Here is a 22,748-nt window from a genome sequence, read left to right as displayed (position 1 = left end):
ATATATATATATATATATATATATATATATATATCAGTATAGAAATAAAAATTTAAGGGCTTAATGTTAATCAACATTACAGTCTATTCTTAGATTCTTTATTATTGGTAAACAACATTAACAGGCGAAACAAACATGGTTTGATATCTTGACAATCCCAGACAGGTGACTTTCAGATCCTTTGTCCTTAGTACACGCACCTGGCTGCACAAAGTCTGAGACCTTGTCTGCCATATGGGTGATTCCAGAAGCCTCCTGCACGGCAATGCAGTGTAGTCATAGCTCCGGCTACACGCTTGCTAAATGAAGACCATATAGGGTCACAACGGTAGGAAACAGAAAATCTATTTCCAGCTATGACAGGCTAGTTTATATCAGAAAAACTTCACAAAAACAACTAGAAAAGTGAGTTATCATAAAAATGATTTTAAAAAATGACTGAAAAACTATCAAGGCAGTAGGGACTGATGGGCCAAGATCCTGAACTTAAGGGAAATTTAGAGGTGTCAGCCCAGCATTTGGTGCCAGCCAGGCAAAACCGAACCACAGTCTTGAAAAGGTGTGCACTTGGGTTCTTAACATATAAAGGAAATATATATATATATGTATACACACACACACATATATATATGTATATATGTGTGTGTATATATATGTGTATATATATGTATATATATGTGTGTATATGTGTGTGTGTGTGTATATATATATATATATATATATATATATATATATATACTTTATAAGTTTATATTAATGTGAAAGTCAAAATATTGGAGACTGACTATGCAGGGGAGCAGAGCATGGTGACTGGGCAGGGCCACGTTTAGTGCTTCCGATGTAACTTAGCATGCACACTGGTTACAAGGTTGCTCATGCTAGAACAGCTATTGTACACTGTTATGAGGTTTTCTGTCCTTATGCTATAGTTATTAATAGAAGTGTTTTTAAAAATTAAATAGATTGCATGGCAGATTAAACACAGCTGAAGAGAGGATTCTCTTCAATGTTCAAACTGGAGCATGGAGGAAAAAAAGGATTCAAAATGCAGGAAAAGAGCTGAAGACACACTTGGAACAATAATCCAAATGCCAAGAGATGTGTGTGATTGGTCTTAGCAGGGAATAAGAGAGAGAATAAGGCAGAAGCAATATAGGAAGAGTCAATGGCCAAGAATGTTCCCAAACTGACAAAAGGCATCAAATGACAGGTTCCGGATGTACTACCTGACCCCGGAGGGGTCAAGGTCAGCCACACAAAGGCACATGGCTGTGAATCTGCTGAAAACCAAAGCAGTAAGAGCATCTTATCACGCAGGAATAAAACACACATTATCCTAAAAGAGTAAAAATAAGAGAAGTGATTTCCCAACTGGAATTATAGAAGACAAGGGAATAACACCTTTAAAATTACAAAATAAATAACCACCAGCCTATAATTCTATATCCAGTGAAAATGTTCTTTCAAGGTAAAAGGTAAAATAAAAACAAACTTAATGCACATTTTCAGACAAAGATATTATTTGTTGACCCCTGATAGATAATGAAACAAAAACAATAAACAAAAGGTGTCAGGATAGGAAAAGAAAAATAAAACTGTCCTTATTCACAAATGACATGGTTATGTCCACAGGGAGCGACAGGTTAGTAATTAGAATTAGTAAGTAAATTTAGGAAGGTCACCAAGTGCAAGGTCAGCCTAAAAATTAATGATATTTTTATATACCAGCAACACGTAATTAGAAGATAGATAATGTTCATCAAGTTTTACCTTATGATTTGTACACTTTTTAAAATGCATCTTACACTTCAATAAATTTATTTCAAAAATAATCACATAGGCAAAATAATCTCAATAGGTACCTGGCCCTTCATAAATTAAATGTGATAAAAATCATTCTTTGAATCAGTCCAGTACACGTTCCACTAATTTAAAAAAAAAGAGGTTAAAATAATTTCCAGGTACAATTGGGTTAATATCTTTCCGGCTGTAGGTTATTTAACAGGATTTTATTTTTATCAAACTACTCAAGGTTATGAGGAAATAATTTGACCAGAAATTTAGTTCCTCACACAACTATTATATATACACATTTCTAAAATAAGACGTAGTATCATTTCTCCTTCTCTTTCTTAAATAATTCAACATTATTATATTAAGACTTCAATACATCTATCTATTCTTTTCATTTTTGCAAAAACAAATGAGAGCAACAGAGAAAGGGGGGGGGAGAGAGCTTCCAAATATTCCCCAAGTCCTTTGCAATGAGTAAAATACTATTATTTGGTGGCCCCACATTATTGCACATAATTACTAGATGCTGTTACCGAAGCGTCGTTTAAGGTGAGCTGCAGCCTAGTTGCATCCATCAGGGATAATGACTGGATGAGAACTGGCTCCCAAGTTTAATCATGATTTCAAAATGGCCCACACAGTTAATACAACTTTGTATTCCTGTTCTCATTTTGAGCATATGTAAATATTGTACTATATTCAAATAATATTATAGTAAACCCATGCAACATGTGAGGGGTATTAAACTAGTTCTGCTTCAGAAAGCTATGTGACTATGCCACTTAACCTCTCCTTGTATGAATTTCCTCATCTGTAAAATAAATTCTAGGATTATAAGATTAAAGTACCTTTAAATATGTTACATACATTAGGTACTTAGTACTTTAAGTTGTATACAATCATTTTACATTATTCTTTGCCTTATAAAACAATCAGTAATTATTATGGGTGGATCATATGTCCAGCACTATTTATACAAATGCAATGCCATGACTGATCAAAAATCAAACAGGAAAGCATCTATTAACTATGCATCTGAGTGGAACAGCCTTATTATTCACTACAGAGTTGATAAAGTGTAAAAATCATTTTAAGTCAGGTGTATGTTTGAAGAATTTGTGTTATGGGAGTTATAGGGATACACGGTTATCTTTCAGGAGAATATTCCAAATGTTCTAGTGGAAATTCATGCTTCACTAACTTTGACTAAGACTTGAACCTAGTTTCAGAGGTCTTAAATATCTCACTTTGAATGCTTAACATCTCTTAATGGACTTTCTTTACTTTGTGTGCAGAGGGCAATAAAAATTCAAACAAACAGGATACAGGCTCAATGGTGCCAAAGAAAAGAAAACTCTGTTTTTCAAACAGCAACCTTTCCCTGGATCAGTGGTAGGAGGTAGGAGATGGGTGATGGGCCGGAAGGGAATGTTTTCATTTACAAGAGAAGAAAATGACCCGCAAACTGGGAGGAAGAAAAACAACACAGAACTGGATGAAAAGGGAACAAGGAGTGTCCTAAGTGCCAAGCCCAAATGGTGGATTTCAGTGGCAGAGGAACATTTCCTCTTTGATTTAATTCAGAAAGAAAATGAGTAAAATCCGTTTCTGGAGTTCATAAACACAAGATTTATTGACCCAATTCAGGCTAAATCTAGACATGTTCAAGTCTAGCCTCTTGTACCCAGTGGATGAGCATATATTCTTTAACTCCCGGAGAGGACGAGTGGCCTCTGCAATTGCCCGGCCCCACATCTGGAAGGACCATAGTTGGCTCAATGCTCTGTTTCGGTTTTGAAATTCTTAACAATTTTTAACAAGGCCCCTGAGTTCTCCCTTTGCACGGGTCCCTACAAACGACATAGCTGGTGCGGAGCCCAGGCTCTCAGCCTCAGCAGCGTTTCCTGACCTACCAGGCAGACCGGTGCTTGTTACCCCAAGCTCCTCCGTATCCACACAATTCTTCTTCCCTTACAGGAACTGTCTTATTCCACAATGTGCTGGTCTTTTCCTCATGTTTCACTCTTTACTTCTCCGTGAGCTCACTGAAGTTAAGATCCACTACAGCCTTTCTATCTTTGAATTCCTAGCATATAACAAAGCATCTAGATATAATATTTGTCACATGAATAAATGAATGAGTCAACAAATGAATAAACTATATACAATGGTTGAGTTTCTAAAATGATAAAATATTGTTTTGGACATCTTAGACATCCAAGAATAAGCAGTTTCAATTATGGACTGAATCCAATTCAAGTCATAAAGACATTTTAATTCATTAAATCAAATGACAAAACGTGGGACACTGAATCAGCTAGTTGCATCATGAATGCGCCAGCACCGTGGCTTGACGTTCAGACACAGCCCGCATGAGCTGACATTCCTAAACACACCGTTCTACTTAGAAAGTGATCTCAGAAGGCCCAGTATCCCTTAAAAATTATCTTGTGGGGTGTGGAATAGGGTAGTGACTAGAAAAGCAGTGAGCCTACAGCCTGGGTTTCAATCCTGGTTCTACAACTTAACAGGTGGGTCACTGTGGGCAAGTCATTTCACATATTTGTGCCTCAGTTTCATCCATTAAATAGGGATATTAATAAAAGCAACTCACAAGGTTGTTGTTGAGAATTTAACAAGACAATCAGTAAAGCCTTGTACTCCAAGTGCAGTCCACAGACCAGCTCCGGCATCACCCCGGAACTGGGTAGGAAGCCAGAATCTCAGGACACACACTAGACTGACTAAATTAGCATTTGCCCTTCAGCAAGGGCCCGAGGTGTATCCTGTACCGATTCAGTTTGAGAAGCACGGTGCCCAGCCCACAACGGCTTTCACCCATTACTCTACTCTGAAGTTTAACAATCATAAAGCACCTGGGTGGTACTCGATGTTCTAAATTAACATCTGAGATTAATGGTAATCTAAGCACCCTCTCAGAAACTCTGAATGACTGACATGTGACAATCAACACTACAGGAATTTGGCCGAGGAAGGGGCAGATGGGCGGGGTGCTGGAATTTAAGGTGGAATGAAGGCGGGGAGGAAATGCCTGAAGCAGGGGAAAGACATGTGGCTACAAAGGCACAAAGGCAGACATTTGGGGTGATCTCAGGGTACAGACGCTAGGTTGGCTTAATCCCAAACGAAGCAACGAAGCGCACACACAAAGGGACTTGACACCACTTCATTATCAATTCTCTGCTTTCTCATAAAGGCACAGCCCTTAAATGGAAATGCTTGTCTCAGATGTCAAAAACTGGAAATCTTACTAAGAATACAGCGTAAAAACATGCCTGTGACATCATGAATTAAGTTGCTTTCTGTGTTCCAGCAAATAAATTTGAAAATTATTTATTCTTTTTTCTTTCCTTACAGAGTTGCCACCCCATTTGGAGGTTTTGAAAAAGCATCAAAAATGGTTAAATTCAAGGTTCCAGATTTTGAGCTACTCCTTCTCACAGATTCCAGGTTCATGGCCTTCACCAACCCTCTGTCTGGCAGACGGTCCTTTAACAGGACTCCAAAGGGATGGATATCTGAGAACATCCCTATCGTGATAACGACTGAGCCTGCAGAGGACAGCACGGTGCCGGAATCGGACGACCTGTGAAAAGAACGCCGTGGGTGCCACAGAACCGCTGACCACCACTGTCGCTGTTTTATTACTACTATTCTACTCACCGCCAAAGCCATTCACACTCACCTTTACTAGCAGTATCTTAACGGCAATCTAGCGATTTTCCTTTTTTGGCATTTAATTTCAATCTCAACTCAAATACTAATAAACAACACAAAATATTGTTTTAAAAACTTTTAACTCACTTGTCTTTATTCATAATTTTGTTTTCATCTGGTCTCAACGACCCAGCCTTTTCTCACCGAGGACGCCAGGAAGAAAAACTGACAACAAAAGGTCTCATCTTTGTTTCCTTTCAGACGCATTATTCCTGAATAAGTTTTTCAAATGGACTCTGGAATCAAAACATAGTCAAGGTATTTAGACTCACTCCGAGTTTTATTGAAGGGATGAAAGCTATTGAAGATCATGTACAAACATTATTGATGGAGAAAAGGGCTGGGTTCTTCCTTTCCGTGACCATGATAAAGTAGCATGTCTGGATGAAGTCTTTTCATTAGTCATTATTACAGCTTCTAAAGGGCTTTGTCTTTCTCGGCATTGTTTGTATCATTAGGTGGGTATTCCAGACATTCTCCAGAGTAAAGCTGGGTTGTTACATTAGCTCAGTATTAAGTCAAGGAGTCTGAGGCAATGACACAAGGCACGTCATCTGCTACCATTTCAGAGACCAAGGTGTCCTCAGAACTCAAGCCCTACACGTCCCAAAGCTGTGTGTAGATCAGGTTCAATTTCATGTGTACATTTTTAGAACACTAGTGACAAATAAAATACACACTAATATACATATAAATAAATATAAGTACATGAGCGAGGAAGGGAAAGTAATTTGAATTGGCAGCTGTCTTTACAGAATCTTTAAATTCTGCTCCAATCCTTAAGTACTAGGATCGCTATAAAACAAACAAAAACAAGACACAGAAGAGCACAAACATATCTGGAAGTAATATAGCACACATCTCTCATGAAATACGTGACTATATTGGTATAAAAGACTCAAACTAATATCCAGTTACAGATATACCTTAAAATATGACTGAGGGAGTATATAATATAGAACTGGTCAGAAATAAACATCAGTTCTCTCTATTTCAATTCAGTGAAGAGTTCTGTTTAAATGGAGAAGAAATGTTCCATCCACAGAAAACTATCTATCAGATTAAATGCAGGAGCTAGGAACAGGAGCGTATAGAATAGCGTAAGGAAAATGCTAAGTAGCAATGCTGTATGTAGTGTTGCGATTGGTGGTTGTTTCAATCATCCTCTGAACTTGTAAGGAGAGAAATTAATTTTTTTCTTATGAAAAATGCAATCCCTATAAAGTAACAATATCAACATATTGTATTTATACACATTATCATGGTAGGTAATTTGTATAATTTAAAATACTGGGGGTGCCAAAAAACTGTACACATTTTAAGAGATGTTATCTATGTATTACTTTTCACAGTTGAATTGAATTATGGTAGCAATGTATAATAGTATGACATTCACTCAAAAGATGGCGTTAATCATATGAATGCTAGCGTCATTCATTGTATTACAATTTTAAAACAGTTTTTTCCTTTCTTAAACATGTATGCATTTTTTGGCACCCTCTGTATATCTTTAAGATACATTAGCTTTATTTATGTTCTGGTGTTTACCTGTTTTAAAATAATAATGTTGGCATTCTTCAATAAACTCTAGATATGAGGTTCCCATCATGCCAGTTTTTGTTCATTTTAATTTTAAAAGTAAAAATTAGTCATATTCTATTATGCATTTTGCTGAAATGGTTTAGTTTTTTATTAGCAGTTTGAAATGATTTACAATTTTTCATTAAGTTGGAATTTTATTGCATGGTTTGAATTACCTCTAAATAGACAAAATCTATGCCCAATGTCACCATTCTGTCAATCACCACAAGGGGGCTATCAATTCAATATGTGAGCTATAGAACAGCTCTGCCCAGTACCATAAAGCAGTACTTAAAAAGGGAGAATCCTAAGAACTTTTTTTTGAAGATTGGGTAGAAAATGATGAAATAATCCTCTGTTCACTATTGTATTTCTTCCTTTCTTAGAAGTGTCTGTTAATTCTAGCTCATCTGTCTGACACCTTTAGAAATGCCAAAATTTCACACTCCAGTTGCTATACAGTTAAGAATTCAAAAGGAATACTAAATGGGGTTTCCGCTGACATGAAGAGCAGCTAAATTTTTCAAAGTCTGAAGAAATATGATCGTCTATTTAGAACAGCAGAAAGACTGACATTTTTTTCCACCCACATGTGTATACATGAAAAATGGAATAAAGAAGAAAAACAATTAAAAGACAAGGTAAAGGAATGAAAATATTTGTTGATGGACAATTGAATGCGAAGCACTACACTCACTGCTTTAGAACGGCTATTTAATATATATAGTGTAATATTAGTTTATTTGCATAATTATCCTGTGAGGAAGGTATTGTAAAGAAGCTCCGTCTCATATAAAACTGAGCCTCAGAGAACGAAGGTGATTAGCTTAATTCTAGTTCAAAAGGGAAGAATTGGGTAAGCCTGGTTCAAAAATATATGCTCTAAGAACTCATGACAATTACTTCTCTTTCGGAATAAAACCCAGCCTTAAGCTATTTTATTACGTCTAGACAAAATAATAAAAAAAACCTCCATGACCTTAATTGGACCAATGCAGCTATAAACTGAGGTATTTTAGAGTCACCCTCCAACGTCGTCACTCTTAATCATACAATGCTGAACTCTCAGACTGTGTTAAAAGTGAACTAAATAAGCAAGCAATATGCATGTTTAGGTATGAAATCAGAGAAACACGAAAGTGTACTCGGATCAAACCTGCTCATCTCTGCACAGCGCCGAGCCCTTCCGATCTGCGTCGCCTTCCTCTGTAAAGTCAAAGGGGCCAAGCAGAGGAGACAAGGAGGTGAGACAGGCATGCCACTCATAACCGTAAGGCTGAACGAAATCATCTAGTGTGATAACACCACAAACATTCCTTTCCATATTTTCTCTTTTCAAAACTTCACAGGAAACTCTCAATTTCCATTCAACTGTTCAACAGACTTCTAAGTCATGAAACTGTATCTCCTGTTTTATTTTGCCAATTTCTTGATGATCAGCTAGCCAACTGTTCTCTAGATAACAGCTACAGCTCCACTAATAACTAGAACTATGTTTAAAAAGATTATTCTTGGCTTGGGACTGTCCACTCCCTTCAACCACTTCTCAAAGCTAGTATTTTCCACTCCTTAACCAGTAGTTGAAAGGACTTGGTAATTAAAAACAACTTATTATTGGTTATTACAGAATCAACTGCAAATATGGAAAAGACTTTTTTAGTCAAAATGGCCATTTATCGCATGCACTTAAAATTTTACTTTTTCTAAATAGACCCATTTATATAAACGCTTTAGGAGCTTGGAAATGGAGGGTGCCAAGTATTCTCACAAAGGCTGATGTGGAGCAAAATGTCCAGTCGTGAGTATGAAAAGAACACCATGAACTTTCCAACTCAGGGCACAGCTGCACCAGCAGACTTATTAATTCTGGAATTTCCTCACTGCCGCTTATGCAAGATAAAACTTACTTGACATCAGGGCAGTTTCTCAGCCATGACTGCTTTTTATTAAGCTTAGGAAAGTGTTGCCTCGAATACCCCTTTTCTTATGAAAAATACTTTCGACCTCCACACGCACTACAATTCTGTAGAAAGGACAGCTCATTTTCTATGAAAGGTGGAAGAGTGCCAGGCTTTTGCCAAAAAAGCAAGCAAGGGCAATCTGTTCCAAACCAACTGATCATAGCACTTCTCAAATGTATCAAAGGGTGTTTAGAAAAGTATGCTTTAAAAGGTTAAGCTTCTCAGAACTAAGAAAAAAAGTAAGTAAAATTGTGTATTTCAATGGCTTAAGCTGCAGTATTATTAGATAAATAAAAGGGTGTGTTCCTATTTAAGTTCCTTAAACAGAAGAACTGGATTTCCACCCTGGACATAAACTTGCTGTGGCTTCTCAATACGATGTGATTTCATTGGGAAGATTTGGTACATAGGGCAGAGAGGGGGAAAGCTATTTCTAAGATAGTATCATTATCCAGAAAAAATGTGCTTACCATTTATCCAGTACTGTGTCATATTCTGAAATACACTTCAGTGACAATTTAGGCAGTGTAGGTGATTGAGACGTTTCAGGAAACAGGACTGGAAAAAGTCAGAAGAAAAAAAGATAAATTCAATGTTATGCCCTATTTTGAAACTGCTGATTGAAGAATTAGCATAGAAGCTGCAGCACTAACAAAACAAATATAAAAGAACAGGGGAAAAAATGGAATGCCAGAATGGAACAGGTGGAAGGGACATACAAACCAGGCTGTACAGATGCTAACTGTATTATTTGATGGGTTTCTGGGGCCCTTCATTTAGAACAGCGATTCTCAACCTTCCTAATGCTGCGACCCTTGAATACAGTTCCTCATGTTGTGGTGACCCCCAACCATTAAAATAATTTTTGTTGCTACTCTATAACTGTAATTTTGCTACTGTTATGAATCATAATGTAAATATCTTTTTGTTTTCCGATGGTCTTAGGCGACCCCTAAAGGGGTCGCAACCCACAGGTTGAGAACCGCTGATTTAGGAGGAGCTTTGTCCTACATGTATGCAATTGTCAGATGCGAGTTGTCACTCAGATATTCTCTTACATTTTCTCTAGCATCCCACTTGCAAATGACACATGAAGGCAGTGTATTTAAAAGTGCCGACTCAGCTGATCCACCATAAAGCAGCAATGGGACCTCAAGCAATTTACTTCACTCTTTATGTGGCACAAACGCCACCTCTGCCTGAGACCTTCCTGGACCACCCTTATATAGGAGAGCACACTTCTAACCTCTTACTGTGCGTTTACTTTTCTTTGTAGCACTTATTACTCCCTAACATTAGGAAAACTGCCCATGTGAGAGAAAAGAGGAGGGAGTCAGCAAAGGCTGGGAGACCCAAGAGGCCTCAGTGGGGTGCCTGGGCATGTGCTGGACGCTGTGCAGTCTGGGGGAGACTCCTCAAGGCTGTTGGGGGATCCCAGAGCCAAAGCCACCTGAAGAGGGGTCCTGCGTTTTCCAGGCACAGGTCTGCTCTGATGTCACTGGCCTGTCAGTCACTGGCGGGGAGCACACAGGGGAAGCAGCCTTGGCGAGGACACCACGGTGAAGGTCACAGTACAACATAACAGGTCATTACATTGCTGGGTTGAGGCTCCTGGCTGCCACGCATCAGTATGTGTTATTTTTTATTGTTTCTCTCGCCCACCAGAATGAATGCCTTCTGAATGAGGGCAGGGACTTTGCTTTTTTTTTCTAAACTGCTGCATCCTCTGAGCCAGGTACATAATAAAGAATAAAAATTTGTTACATAAATAAATGTATCTTAATTATGGGGATAATACTAGTATCTATCTTAAAAATACTGCATTATAAAGTACATTGCCCAATAAAAGGTAAGTGCTTGATAAATGTTAGCTATTGTTATTAACAAAATAAAAAACTATCAAGATCACACAGTAAGAAGGCAAAGGCATTTAGAACTAAAATAGATTAGCAGTTACGCTGGCACTGCTTTGGGATACATATGCTTGGCCCTGATTTGGGACTAATATATGTTGCAGCAATGAATATATAAAATACATACATAATCAGCAACACTCAAGTAGCCTAACTACTTCTTAGGATAGGCATTAGCATTAGCTCCGTTCTCCAGACTCAAAGTTGCAACGAAGGCAGCCTGTTTAGGATCTCGCTAAAATATTTCTTGTGAACACTCATGTATTTTCTGTCACTTGAGAAAAATCAGTATGGCCCTGGGTCAGTCTCCTCAGAATACACAATCAGAAGGGAGTTCCCGTGGAACTGGTGGCTACATAACCCTGCGTTTTAAAAAAACTAAAATGACTTTTCACTTAAATACCTGTTTGCAATATTCCAAATCAAGAAATGTATTGCACTTGGATTCTAATGCGTTGGCACAATAATCTCTAGAGTGTAATGAATAAAGACAGTTCCCCAAGTCCCTATCTCTTGAGGGGGGGCTCCACCCTGCTTAAAGAAATTAAGCACCTGGAAGTCATAACCAGGGAAAGGAGGCCATTCCTCTATAAAATAATGGAAAGCTCACCTACGCGCCATCAGCCTGAAATAACCCTTTCTTCTTCTCCACCTTACCTTGAAAAAGCAGGCAGGGGTATTTCGCAATCTCCACTTTCCAGCTTCATTGTAAAACTCGCTTCCTAATGCCCGTTCACTTTCAGTCTACCTACATGTGAAACTGGTGCTGATGAAGACCCTAAGCATAGCGGGGCGCCGCACGTCCCCAGGCTCCCCAGCATGGCTCTCTGCGGGGCCACACAGCACTCCAGGCTCAGCACCTGCTTTGGAACGTAAATCCAAATGGACCTCGTTTATTTGAGAAGCATGTTCTCTACTCCTGGTCCACAGAAAGAGATGTGAACATAGTCTAACGTTAATTACAGTAAGTTTCCTCCCAAACTCATCAAAATCTATTAAAAACACATTAAGCTTACAAGTTTATAATGCTATAGGCTGAATGTGTATGTTCTCCCTAAAACTGACATGTTGAAATCCTAACTGCCAACGTGATGGCATTATGAGGTGGCACCTTTGGGAGGTGATGGGGCCATGAGGGTGGGGCCCTCAGGAATGTGATTATGCTCTTATAAAAGGGTCCCGCAGAGCCCCCTCACCCCTTCCCCAGGTGGGGAACGGAGACGACTGTCCTCCATGAAGCAGGCAGCAGGCTGTCTCCATACACGAAGCTGCTGTCGCTTTGATCTTGGGCTTCTCAGCTTCCAGAACTGTGAGAAATAAATGTCTGTGGTTCATAAGCCACCCAGCCTACGGGATTCTGTTATAGTAGCCCAAACAGACTAAGACACACAGCAACGCCGAAAAATTATCATGTTGTCAGATGCATATATGGATAAATGTATCAATTATGGTTCGTAATCATAATTACCAGAATGTATTAGACTATGCCTTTTGTACAATTCCACACTGTGATATTTCGTTATGTGTCCTCGTTAGCATAGCAAAACGATGTTAATATTTTGGATATAAAAGTGTAAGCAAAGAACAAGTTATTATTTTGCCAAATGTGACCCACTAGTACTGTGCAAATAGCATAATGAAACACTCTGGTTTAAATAAACAACCATCTGCTTAGAATCAGAGAACTTTAGAATTAGACACTATTTTGAAATATTCTAGATCCAGTCCCTCATTTACAGTATGGAAACTTAGATCAGAGAAGTTAAGAAACTAGCCCAATCTCATAGTGCATGTCTAAAATTCGGAGCCAAGAATTCTACTCCTGAGCGAACACTCCTATCATCCTATTCTGTCTCCCATCTCAATCGAGAATGCACTCATCCACCTGGGGACAATCCGCACATCTTCTGGTGACATACTGTAAGCGATTCCATATCGACCTCTACCTGTATAGATACAGCCTTATATGATTGGGTATTATATAATAAATACCCTATTTACTAACCATAAAGAAATGAGAATGTGAATTAGGGGGAATGTTAGTAAAAGGTGGAACCAGAGAAGGCCCTTTTTTTTTTTATACACTAGGAAGTTTTATTTTTATTAGTAAGGAATTGTTAATGGTGATGATACCAAATCAAAATGAATACTCTTGTTCTAACTGGGAGTAAATTTCCATACTGTATTAAAGAAAGGAGTAAATATTGCTCCTTCCTCTAAAAAGCTCTGGCTCCATGTCTTTCAAACTATATCTATGTTCCGCTAAGGGGTCTAGAAATCAATTCAGTTGGTTGTGATTAGCAGCTTCTTAAATGAAATAAAGTAAAATAATATCTGAGTACATCGCTCACAGTAATAGTGTTGTTTCATGAACCTGTGATTTCATTTTATACATGTTCATGTGAACTGGATCATAATGGAAACTATGCTGCTTGCGCTTTGAAACTGAAATGTTAGCGTTGCTTTTAGCAACTGAAATGGCTTCTCTCCATCACATTAAAACTATTATAACTAATTTGATAGAGTTCTTCAGAATTAAAATAATTTGAAACAGTAGCAGAACAAAACTTGTAGAAAACAATTTAATCAGAAAACTTTGATTTTAAAATGTACAAAAAGGCTTTGATGCCCAGTGCGATTGTTTGCCAAGAGTTAGTAAGTTTTTTTCCAGCACAATTTCAGGGCTTGTTCCATAGATAAGAGAATGAAAGACTCAAGAGCACTAACAGTTCAGAATTAGAAATAGCTCAGTATGCCAGGATTTCTGCCTTTATATACACCTGTAATTCTTTGAAGTATTTCTATCACTGAATATTTTCCAACAATTTTATTACTCTATCAAAAATGTCTTATTTCCCTCTTCTATTTTGACTGTGAAGTGAATTTCAACAAGGAAGTTCAACTTGAAAACACTGGTGCCCTGAATATTTTTGTCATCTTTACAAAGAAATGCGCTCTCCGGGCAACTTCCTCTGGGATCAGGGTCTCAGCCAACATGCTATGAGCAGAAGGCTTGGTGCTAGTTACCATCGTGTTTCTCAAAGAACTACTTGACACAAGTCAGTCCAAGATGTACAGTTGTGTGCGTGTGTGCACGCGTGTGTGTGTACGTCACAGCAGTTTAGATCTGTCAGGTTCCCGAGGGGTAGGAAAACACTTGGTAAATTTCCGAACACCTTAGGGTTTCCCATAAAGTCAGAGAACTGCTATGGACATCACAATTCAGGAAGAGAGAATCTTCACTGTGAATGCCCTTGACGTCCTCCTCACGTCCCCTTCCTGTTGATTTTCAGAAGGATCCCAGGGTGACAATCCTTGAAGACAGAAGTTCCGCTGCACGCTCAGAGCATCATCTCTCACAAAACTTCAGACTCTGTCAGGGACAACATTTCGCACGAGGCCGATTCCAAGCGTGTAGGAACTGGACGCAGCCGCCCATCACGGGCTTCGGTACCTCCACCTCCCTGAGCTTAAGGCTTTTGTCTGTACAGTGAAGGATCTTAACAAACTAATCTCTGAGTTCCTTTCCATCTCTAAGATTCTAGAGCCTATTATATGTAAGACGTGTTTAAAAACTTGTTTTATAAAAAAATTAAAGATATTTATGAACAAGAATCCTAGTGAAGGGCTTAATGACAAAGTCTCTATTTTGGCCTTTAATTCTGGATCTGTTGGTATAGTATAGCGCGCCTTCACTGCCTTCTACTTACTGTATTCCCATGGCTGTGACCAGACAGCACATGTACCTGATATGTTCTTTTCTTTAGTAGTTTCGCTGATGTTTACTGAGTGCCTCCTCTGTGCCAGGCACCGTGCTAGGTACCTCACTTTCACTGTCTCTAAAACAAGGATATTAATCATATCTAAGTATTAATATTTTAGGGCTGTCGGGAAAGCTAAGTAAAACAATCTCCACAGAGCACCTAGTTCCTGACACATATTTTGGAATTAAATAATGACTGGGAAGAGGCTCCTTAATCTCAAGTCTTTAGCAGCTGGGAGCAGGTGGTCCAATCCTTTCATTTATGGATTAGGAAAGAGGCTTAGAAGAGGTGAGCGGACCAGCACACAACCACACAGCTACTTGTTAATTTAAGAGAAGAGTTTCTCCATTCAAGGTTCTATCATATCATATCATATCATACCACATCATATCATATCAGGTTGCTTCTGAACACAAGCAATTCCACTGCCTGTGTCTTTCGTTTTCTCTCAGATTACAAAGCATTGCCCGCCCCACCCCAAAAATAACCATGCAAATAAATGCCCACAGGGGGTTGGTTGGCATTTCTCCTATTCATGTTAACTTTAGAGCTTTAGAGACATTCACAGCTGCTCGGGGCACGCAAACACAAAACGGTAAAGTCGGGATCTGAACCCAGGTCTAATGGCCATGCTTTTTTATGACACCATGTTGCCCTTACATATGGTTTCTTCTTGGCTTTCTAAATAGTTTTAATGCCACCATTCAGGTTAACTTTGGCCACAGCTGGAGCTGAGTATCAGGAATCCAGCCTCTTCAACATTTCCTCAATGATTCAGCTAAAGACAAACAAGATAGTAATTTGACAACACAAAAATCTAGGAAGAATAGTGGCTCTTATGAGATGTGGACTAAAACTTCAGAACCTAAAAGGAAATATTAAAGATATGAAAGAAACATGATGAAGCCACTCATGGTCTGAGGCAGTATAAGCTTCTGTGTCTAAAAAACTAGTGACATTAAGATTTGGGAAGCCTGGCTTGCTATCAATTCACAAAAACAAAATCATCCAATAAAATTTCAGTTTTTTTAACATAAACTTACATTGGCTAACAAAGTGACGTAGTCGCAGAGTAAGTAAAAACAATCTTACTTCAACTGTCTTGATTAAAAAAAAAAAAACAGTGTCTGGACCAAGAGAGGGTATAATTTCCCCAAACCACAGTCAGGCTAATTGTAAAAGCCTGGTTTTATTTTTGGGTGCCTCATTTTTTTCAGAGGTTGACAGCAAAAGAGCATCATGCATCCAGTCACACGGATGGTATATGAGCCTGTCGCTGCATTTCCCAGGGGCGACTGGTGAGCCATTGTCAGGGAGCGCAGATACTGACACAGAGCGAGAACAACAGTCTCCTCCTCAGATAAAGGCCCACGTGGGGAAAAGCACTTTAGGTGATGACAGAAAAATGTCTTCCTGTTACTGATAACTGAAATATCAAACCCACTTTTGATTCAGATCTGAGCCAAACAGGTTTAAGCTGCAGGCTCATGCATATTTCTGTTCTTTTGTTCTCATTCCTAATGTTTTACTTGTCGTTTCTGTAGCTCTGATTCTTTTTTCTTATTTATACTTGACCACTCTTTAATAGTATATGCTAGAATTCACCTCATTTCATTTTTTTTATAAGATTTTACTTTAAATCCTTTGTAGGATGAGCGGAAGCTGAATTGATTAGTTTAATATTGACTTGGCCTTCAAATATTGAGAGAACTGAGGATTTTTAGCTGGAAAACACAAAAGATGTTTTCAAAGTTAAACAATCTTATGGAAGAGAGAGTTGAGATTCCCGTGCCTACAAAGGACAGAAATAAGACCTGTGCGTGCAAATTACTAGGAGGTGGATATCAGCTCATTGTGATCAAACTTTCTTTAACAGTTACGGACGTTTTAACAAGGGATCAGCTGCCCACAAAGCATCAGGTTTCCTATCCCTGTCACCATATTGGAACACAGGCTGATAACCCCTGGTGAGGACCATCCTTCAGTGAGTGGGAGGCTGGACCAGATGACATGTGAAGCCTCCGGCATCTGTGAGACTGTCATAAAGTACATACTACAGCAAGGAAAACAGTCGGTAGGTTCTCAAGGCATCATTAGCATCGATGACTACAGTATCGGCGACCCTAATAACAGCACTGACGGCCATAATAACACAGTACAGGGCTTCACACTTGTTTTATCTGGGGCATCATCAAAAGACATCATATATAAGTACTATTTCTCATCCCAATTTTACAGATAAGAAATTAGGATGTTTCCATGTGAAATAACATACAAGGGTAATGAAATCGCTTAAGCTGACAGTAAGTCAGCAAAAATTAAGGTGTCCGCTGGTAAAATCACTAACTATGGTTAGCTCGCAAATGGCGGCTCTGGTATAGCAGAGGCTTAGAAAGATTGTGGCGCATGGCCAACAGAGTTCCGGCTAAGGAAGAGCTGACTAGAACCCCACGGGTACTGAGTCCGATCTGATGTTTAACAAAACATCAGCTGCTGAGCTTTGAGGAGTCCTGAGTTCTCTATTATAAGAAGATAGAGGGGCCTCAGGGACCCTCTTTCTGTCCCTCTGCCCCCCATATCTGCCTTACTCTTTCAGACCAGCTACACTCAATGGCAAGGCATGCAGCCACAGCAGCTCTGAGCTCACACCTCTATAGCTTTGCAATCAGAAAAAATAGGGATCTTTTCTGCAAGCTCTAATTTGAAAACCCCTGGGCATGGATGCTAATTAGCCTGAATCACCCCCATACCAATCCTTTCAGCCAGAAAGGGTGAAGTACCCCACCCGGAATTATGCCTACCCTGTGGTTACGTGGTCTGACGTATTAACAAAAGCAGGAAAAGACAAAGCAATATATGTCCACAATAGATACTTCCTTAATTGAAAGAAATGAAATGTATGTTAACCAGACACTTCCAAATACATTTTGAAACAGCTTTTTCAGCTGTGTGCATAATAAAAAATGAGGTTTTCTAACCTTCTAAGATATCACCTGAGTAAAAGTGCTGTCATTTGCTCTCATGTTTTCGTGCTGTCCCTTACCTTTCTTCTTTCCTTCCCGACTGATTTTTAGCCTCTCACAGACAGTGGTTAATGCGGCCATGAGTTCTATTTCTGGTTCTGACACTGGGAAGCTTCTCAGGACGCAAGGGTGTTCCTGAAGTGTGTGTGAACTCGGACAGCAGGCCCACAGCCTTCCAGGAAGCACTGGTCACCACAGCTTCTTTCTAGGAGTCTTCTCTCTGCTCTCTTGATAACTGTGTATTTCCATTTTACAGGAAAAAGCAAAAAGAATACAAGAAAGTCTTATGGTTAAGCTTCCATTATTGCAGATGATGGCTGTAACACACCTCTTTATTGCCACCTTCTCTGTGTCACTGTACCAGGCTTTACAGAGTGACAATCAAGAGAGACAGGCCCTTCATAGACTTTTTTTAGTGAGAAAGACAATAAGCGAGTAAGCACATAAATCAGCAACACAGTCACAGACTGTAATAAATGCTATGAGGGGAATAAACAGGGCACTGTGCTAGAGATAAGCCAGGAGTTCTAGAATGGCTTTTCTAAGAAGGTAACATTAAAGCTGAGGTATGGAGGACGCAAAGGCGTTGGCCGCTTGGGAGACTCAGGGGATGAGTGTTGTAGGCCAGGATTTCTCAGCCTTTGCACTATTGACGTTTTGGACCGTATAATGTATAATTCTGTGTTGTAGGGGACTGTCTTGTCACTGTAGGATGTTTGCAGCATCCCTGGCCTCAACCCACTGGATATCAATAGCAGCATCTCCCCCCGGCCCTGCAACTAGGACAACCTGAACAAATGTCCCCTGGGAGAGAAAAATCAGTCCCAGTTGATTTTTCTAGGCACAGTCCCTAAGCCTAGAACTGTGGCTCTCAACTGGGACTGTTGGGACAGCCACAGTTCTAGGCTTAGGGACTAAAGAACGCGAAGCCTTGAATAGCATGAGATGCTGTTAGGGAGGTAGGGGCAGATCATGTAGGATCTGTGTGGGAAATGGATTTAAATCTATGGGACAAATGAGATCTCAGGGCTGGGTACTGAAGCACATTATCCTTTAGAACAGCAGTTCCCAACCTTCCTAATGCCGTGACCCCTTAATACAGTCCCTCATGTTGTGGTGACCCCCAACCATAAAATTATTTTCATTGCTACTCTATAACTGTAATTTTGCTACTGTTATGAATTGTAATGTAAATATCTGATATGCAGGATGTATTTTGTTACAAATTGAACATAATTAAAGCATAGTGATTAATCACAAAAACAATATGTAATTATATTATTAATTAGAAATATATTTCTAATTACAAATAAATGAAATTTTGTCTTGAAGCATGGAGACGGATAGAGGAGCAGTGTCTCGGTTCCTAAGACCATCGAAAATATGTGTTTTCCGATAGTCTTAGGCGACCCCTGTGAAAGGGTCGTTGAACCCCCAAAGGGGTCACAACCCACAGGTTGAGAACCGCTGCTTTAGAAGATAAAAGCAGACTGAAAATGTAAGAGAAAAGCAGATTGAAAAGGAGCCGCCAGTAAGGTTGGAGCAGAGCCAGGAGAGGGTGGTGTCACAACTGGCACGTGAGTGTGTCGAGGGGGAAGTGGTGGCTGGTGACGGCCTGGTTCTGGTGACCTCATCATCAAGTCACAGCTTGAAGACTTCTCTGGAACTGCACTGGTGAAGCTCATCTTCTTGCTATAATTTCCCCTCACATCTTCTGCATGTGATTCTAAACGAATCATCTCGCTCAGGAACATCCTAACAGCCCGCACTGGCCTGTTCATCACTGTTTCTAAAACTCTGCTCTGCATGCGCTCACGTCTCTCGCCTCAGGGCCTTCAGGTGTGCCCACCTATGACTCCCAAGCTGAAGCTCGCACTCGCTCTTCCGCAGAGGCCCTCCCCCACCATCCTGGGCAGCACAGACGTCTGTTCTCTAAAAAATCCGTAAGACTTCCAATTTTTCACTCCGTCCGCTGAACGTGAACTTGTTAAGCATCTGTGCCAGGGGCTGTGTTATGCTCTGGAAATACAACAATGGAAAAATACGGTCCCTGCTCTCTAGGGGCTAAGGAAGTAAAACTTGATAAGTTTTTTGTAAGGAAATAAAACTCACCAGCCCTCGTTTCCTTCATGCATTTAGGGAAACAGGAGTTTGCCCAGTATGTAATCCTGAGTCGGCCATTCAGCTACCACTTCTCTGTGCCTCATGTCACTCTGCCCCGCCCAGCTCAGTCACAGTGTTCCATGTCTCTAGCTGCTGATCACCTCCTGGATCGCAGCTCCTCAGGACAGAGTATTGTTACTCCTACCACCGGTCCGTGATCAGGTGGGTCTAGCCACAAGGTAGTAAGATTCCCGAGGTCGGAGTTCTAGTCCCCAGAATAATAGTAAGAGGTGGGTAAGTGTGGCAGTAATTTACCTTTGGCCAGGTCTCAGCTGGACAACACAAGGTGGCATTTGGTGCTCCAAGCCTGTTCCCTCTCATGATCTCAGGTCAGTGTAAGGTGCTGAGGTTGCTCTTCATAAATTTGGGTCCATCAATAAACAGTGAATCAAACACACACACACACACACACACACACACACACACACACTTAGCCCTCAAGGACATACAGTAATTCTCAAAGGCAATACATTTAAAATCTATGTTGTGACATTGCTAACTTCCAAGTTTTCTGGGACCAACTCCTGTCCTAACATACAATACCGATTTTGCTTTTTTTCACCTGTTTGCTTCAGGCTGACCTCATGATATTTAACTTGTGACCTATTACAAGTCTCTCATTGAAAACTCAGTACTTAGATATGCCAGGAACAGGCAGAAAGTGTACAGTCAGTGTTCAGTCGAATTCTTGAGCAGGGTGAACCGCATAGGCATTCTTCTGTAATCTCTAAATGAGGAAGGGTAATGACGGCACAAGTCTTTAACATCCAAAGTTCAAATTATTTTTTTCAAGAGTGGAGGTGGGGGTTGCTTTGTCAGTGACCTCTGCAAAGAAATAACCATAGGACAACATCACTGTTATAATAGAAAGAAGTCCAAAAAGGGTGGAGGAAGGGCAAGTCTGCCTTAGAAAGTTATGGAAGGTTCCATGGAGGAGATAAGTAATCAACTGAGACCTGAAGGATCTTGGGAGAACCCAGGCACATCACGGAAGAGCAAGGAGATCAGGGTGGATGTGGAGCAAGTGGAAAGAACGGTAGGTGAGGTTAACAGTCTGGGGCCAGATCGCAAGGAGCTCCACTGGGAGCCCCTGACAAAATCCTGGCAGCGGAGTGTCATGATCATATTCTCACGTTAGAAAAATTATTAATAGAATGGAGGTTGGGTTGGAGTGGGAAGTGACTACAGTCTACTATAATAGTCCAAGGGGGATGAGTCAGGAGAGATGACGATTACTTGATGGACTAAGCCAGTGAGAGTGGAGATTTAAAAGAGGGGTGGATTTGAGAGATACTCAAGGAGATGAGTCAATAGAATTTGTTATTAGGACAGAGGGAATGAAGGAAATGTAATATAGGGGTACGCATGGACTTCTGACTTGGGCCATGGGTACCATTATCTGAAATAGGGATGAAATGGGCCAGGTTACATATGGAGGGGGCAGAGACACAGTGACAAGTAAACACGCGGATGTCAATTTGGGACATAGTTAAGGTAACTGTGTGCAAGCCAAATGAAGGTGCTGTTGCTTAAAAAGATCTGACCTGAAGATACACATTTGGGAGTCCCTGGTGCACCAGACACCTGACAGGTAACCCGAGAAAGAGAAAAGACTCCTCAAGGAGCAAAGAGGAGGAACGTTAAACAACAACAAAAAAGGAGAGGCTGGGAACACAGAGGGCTCACAAGGGGAAGAAAAATATTTGAAGTGAATCAGGAAGGCAGTTACAGGACCAGGAGAAAGTGGCACTAGAGAAACCACGGGGAGAGTTAATGGTGTTATTATCATTATTACTATTTTTTCAATGTAGAGATTTTTTTCCTCCTCCTCCAAAAGTTTTACATTTCTTGAAAGCAGGAACCATGTCTTAAGCTTCACTGCATTCCCTACAGTGCCCAATTGGGTCAAGGGAACATAGTAAATGCTCAATACATTCTCATTGATTCAGCTTCAAACACCATTCACCCGTATCAACTTAGAATGTTTCTCCATTTTATTTCTTCAAATACACTTTCAGCGTTACCTACGAGCGTACTGAACTTTCATAACCTGTATGCGCCAGGTAGGCCAGCGCTGGAATGAGTCCCAGAACCTCATTTACTACTTATTGAGAGGGATTTTTGATACAAAAGATGACAGTGGGCTTTTCTTTTACTACTATTTCCAAGAAACAATTTATTACGAAACTGAGTTTAGCCCAATTCCCAAGCAGCAGCATGTAATTTAAAACCTGTTCGAAAGCACGGCAAGAAGGCAGCCAAATTGTTCTTACCACAATTAACCTTTAACCGGGTCAATACGCTTATTGAAGCGTCCATCTTATGACGTCACGAAACAACCAGTTGGGGGATATACATTCCTGCCAATGGAAGCCGTTTAACTGCGAACATCGTTGGGACTCAGACACGGCCACAGGGAACTTCCGGCTATCCGCCTGGACTTCGGATGGCAGGCAGTACTGACGGGTTTCTTCCAGGTGCCGCCACCTACCCTACAGTCCGGTCCTTGGTGGACCTGACCTTAGAAAATATCGAATAAGCGACGCAGAGCACCGGCACAGTCACCTCCACTTGGGGAGCTGGCCCTCCCCCGTCCCCAGCGCGCAGCCCTACCTGCAGCCACCTTCCGCCACGCTCCACCCACGCTCCGCTCCCGCCTTCGGGAAAAGCCTCCAGCTCCTGCTCTCGCGGGATCTCGCGCCTAGAGCCAGTCCACCGGCTCGCGCGCCCCGAGGAGCCCCCGCGGGAACACGGCGCGGCAGGTCCAGAGCCCGGGAAGTCGCGTGCGGGGGCGGGGCCAGCTCCGAGGGG

General features: G+C 40.5%; 1 protein-coding gene and 1 long non-coding RNA gene across 8 annotated transcripts in view; one reads left to right on the top strand and one right to left on the bottom strand.

Moving 5' to 3' along the window:
* Positions 1-5,614, top strand: part of MYOZ2 (myozenin 2) — a 26,779-nt gene extending 21,165 nt beyond the window's left edge. The window contains exon 6 of the mRNA XM_019625797.1: positions 5,173-5,614. Coding sequence (XP_019481342.1) covers positions 5,173-5,407 — 235 coding nt within the window. The 3' untranslated portion in view covers positions 5,408-5,614. The remainder of the gene's footprint in view (positions 1-5,172) is intronic.
* The window catches only part of LOC109372538 (uncharacterized), a 60,328-nt gene extending 37,613 nt beyond the window's left edge, over positions 1-22,715 (bottom strand). For 5 of the 7 annotated variants that reach the window (XR_002122077.1, XR_002122068.1, XR_002122083.1 and 2 more), the window contains exons 1-5: positions 22,551-22,715; positions 17,795-18,009; positions 9,545-9,632; positions 8,270-8,319; positions 5,620-5,768 (exon numbers count right to left, since the gene is read on the bottom strand). This is a non-coding gene — a long non-coding RNA (uncharacterized LOC109372538). The remainder of the gene's footprint in view (positions 1-5,619; positions 5,769-8,269; positions 8,320-9,544; positions 9,633-17,794; positions 18,010-22,550) is intronic. The other 2 variants (XR_002122081.1, XR_002122071.1) reach the window with 1 other exon arrangement.
* Positions 22,716-22,748: the final 33 nt, after the last annotated feature.

This window comes from Hipposideros armiger, unplaced genomic scaffold (genome assembly GCF_001890085.2).
Source record: "Hipposideros armiger isolate ML-2016 unplaced genomic scaffold, ASM189008v1 scaffold_1, whole genome shotgun sequence".
NCBI lineage: Eukaryota > Metazoa > Chordata > Mammalia > Chiroptera > Hipposideridae > Hipposideros > Hipposideros armiger.
Note: the sequence above shows the minus strand (reverse complement) of the source record. Positions and strands in the feature narration are given on the sequence as shown.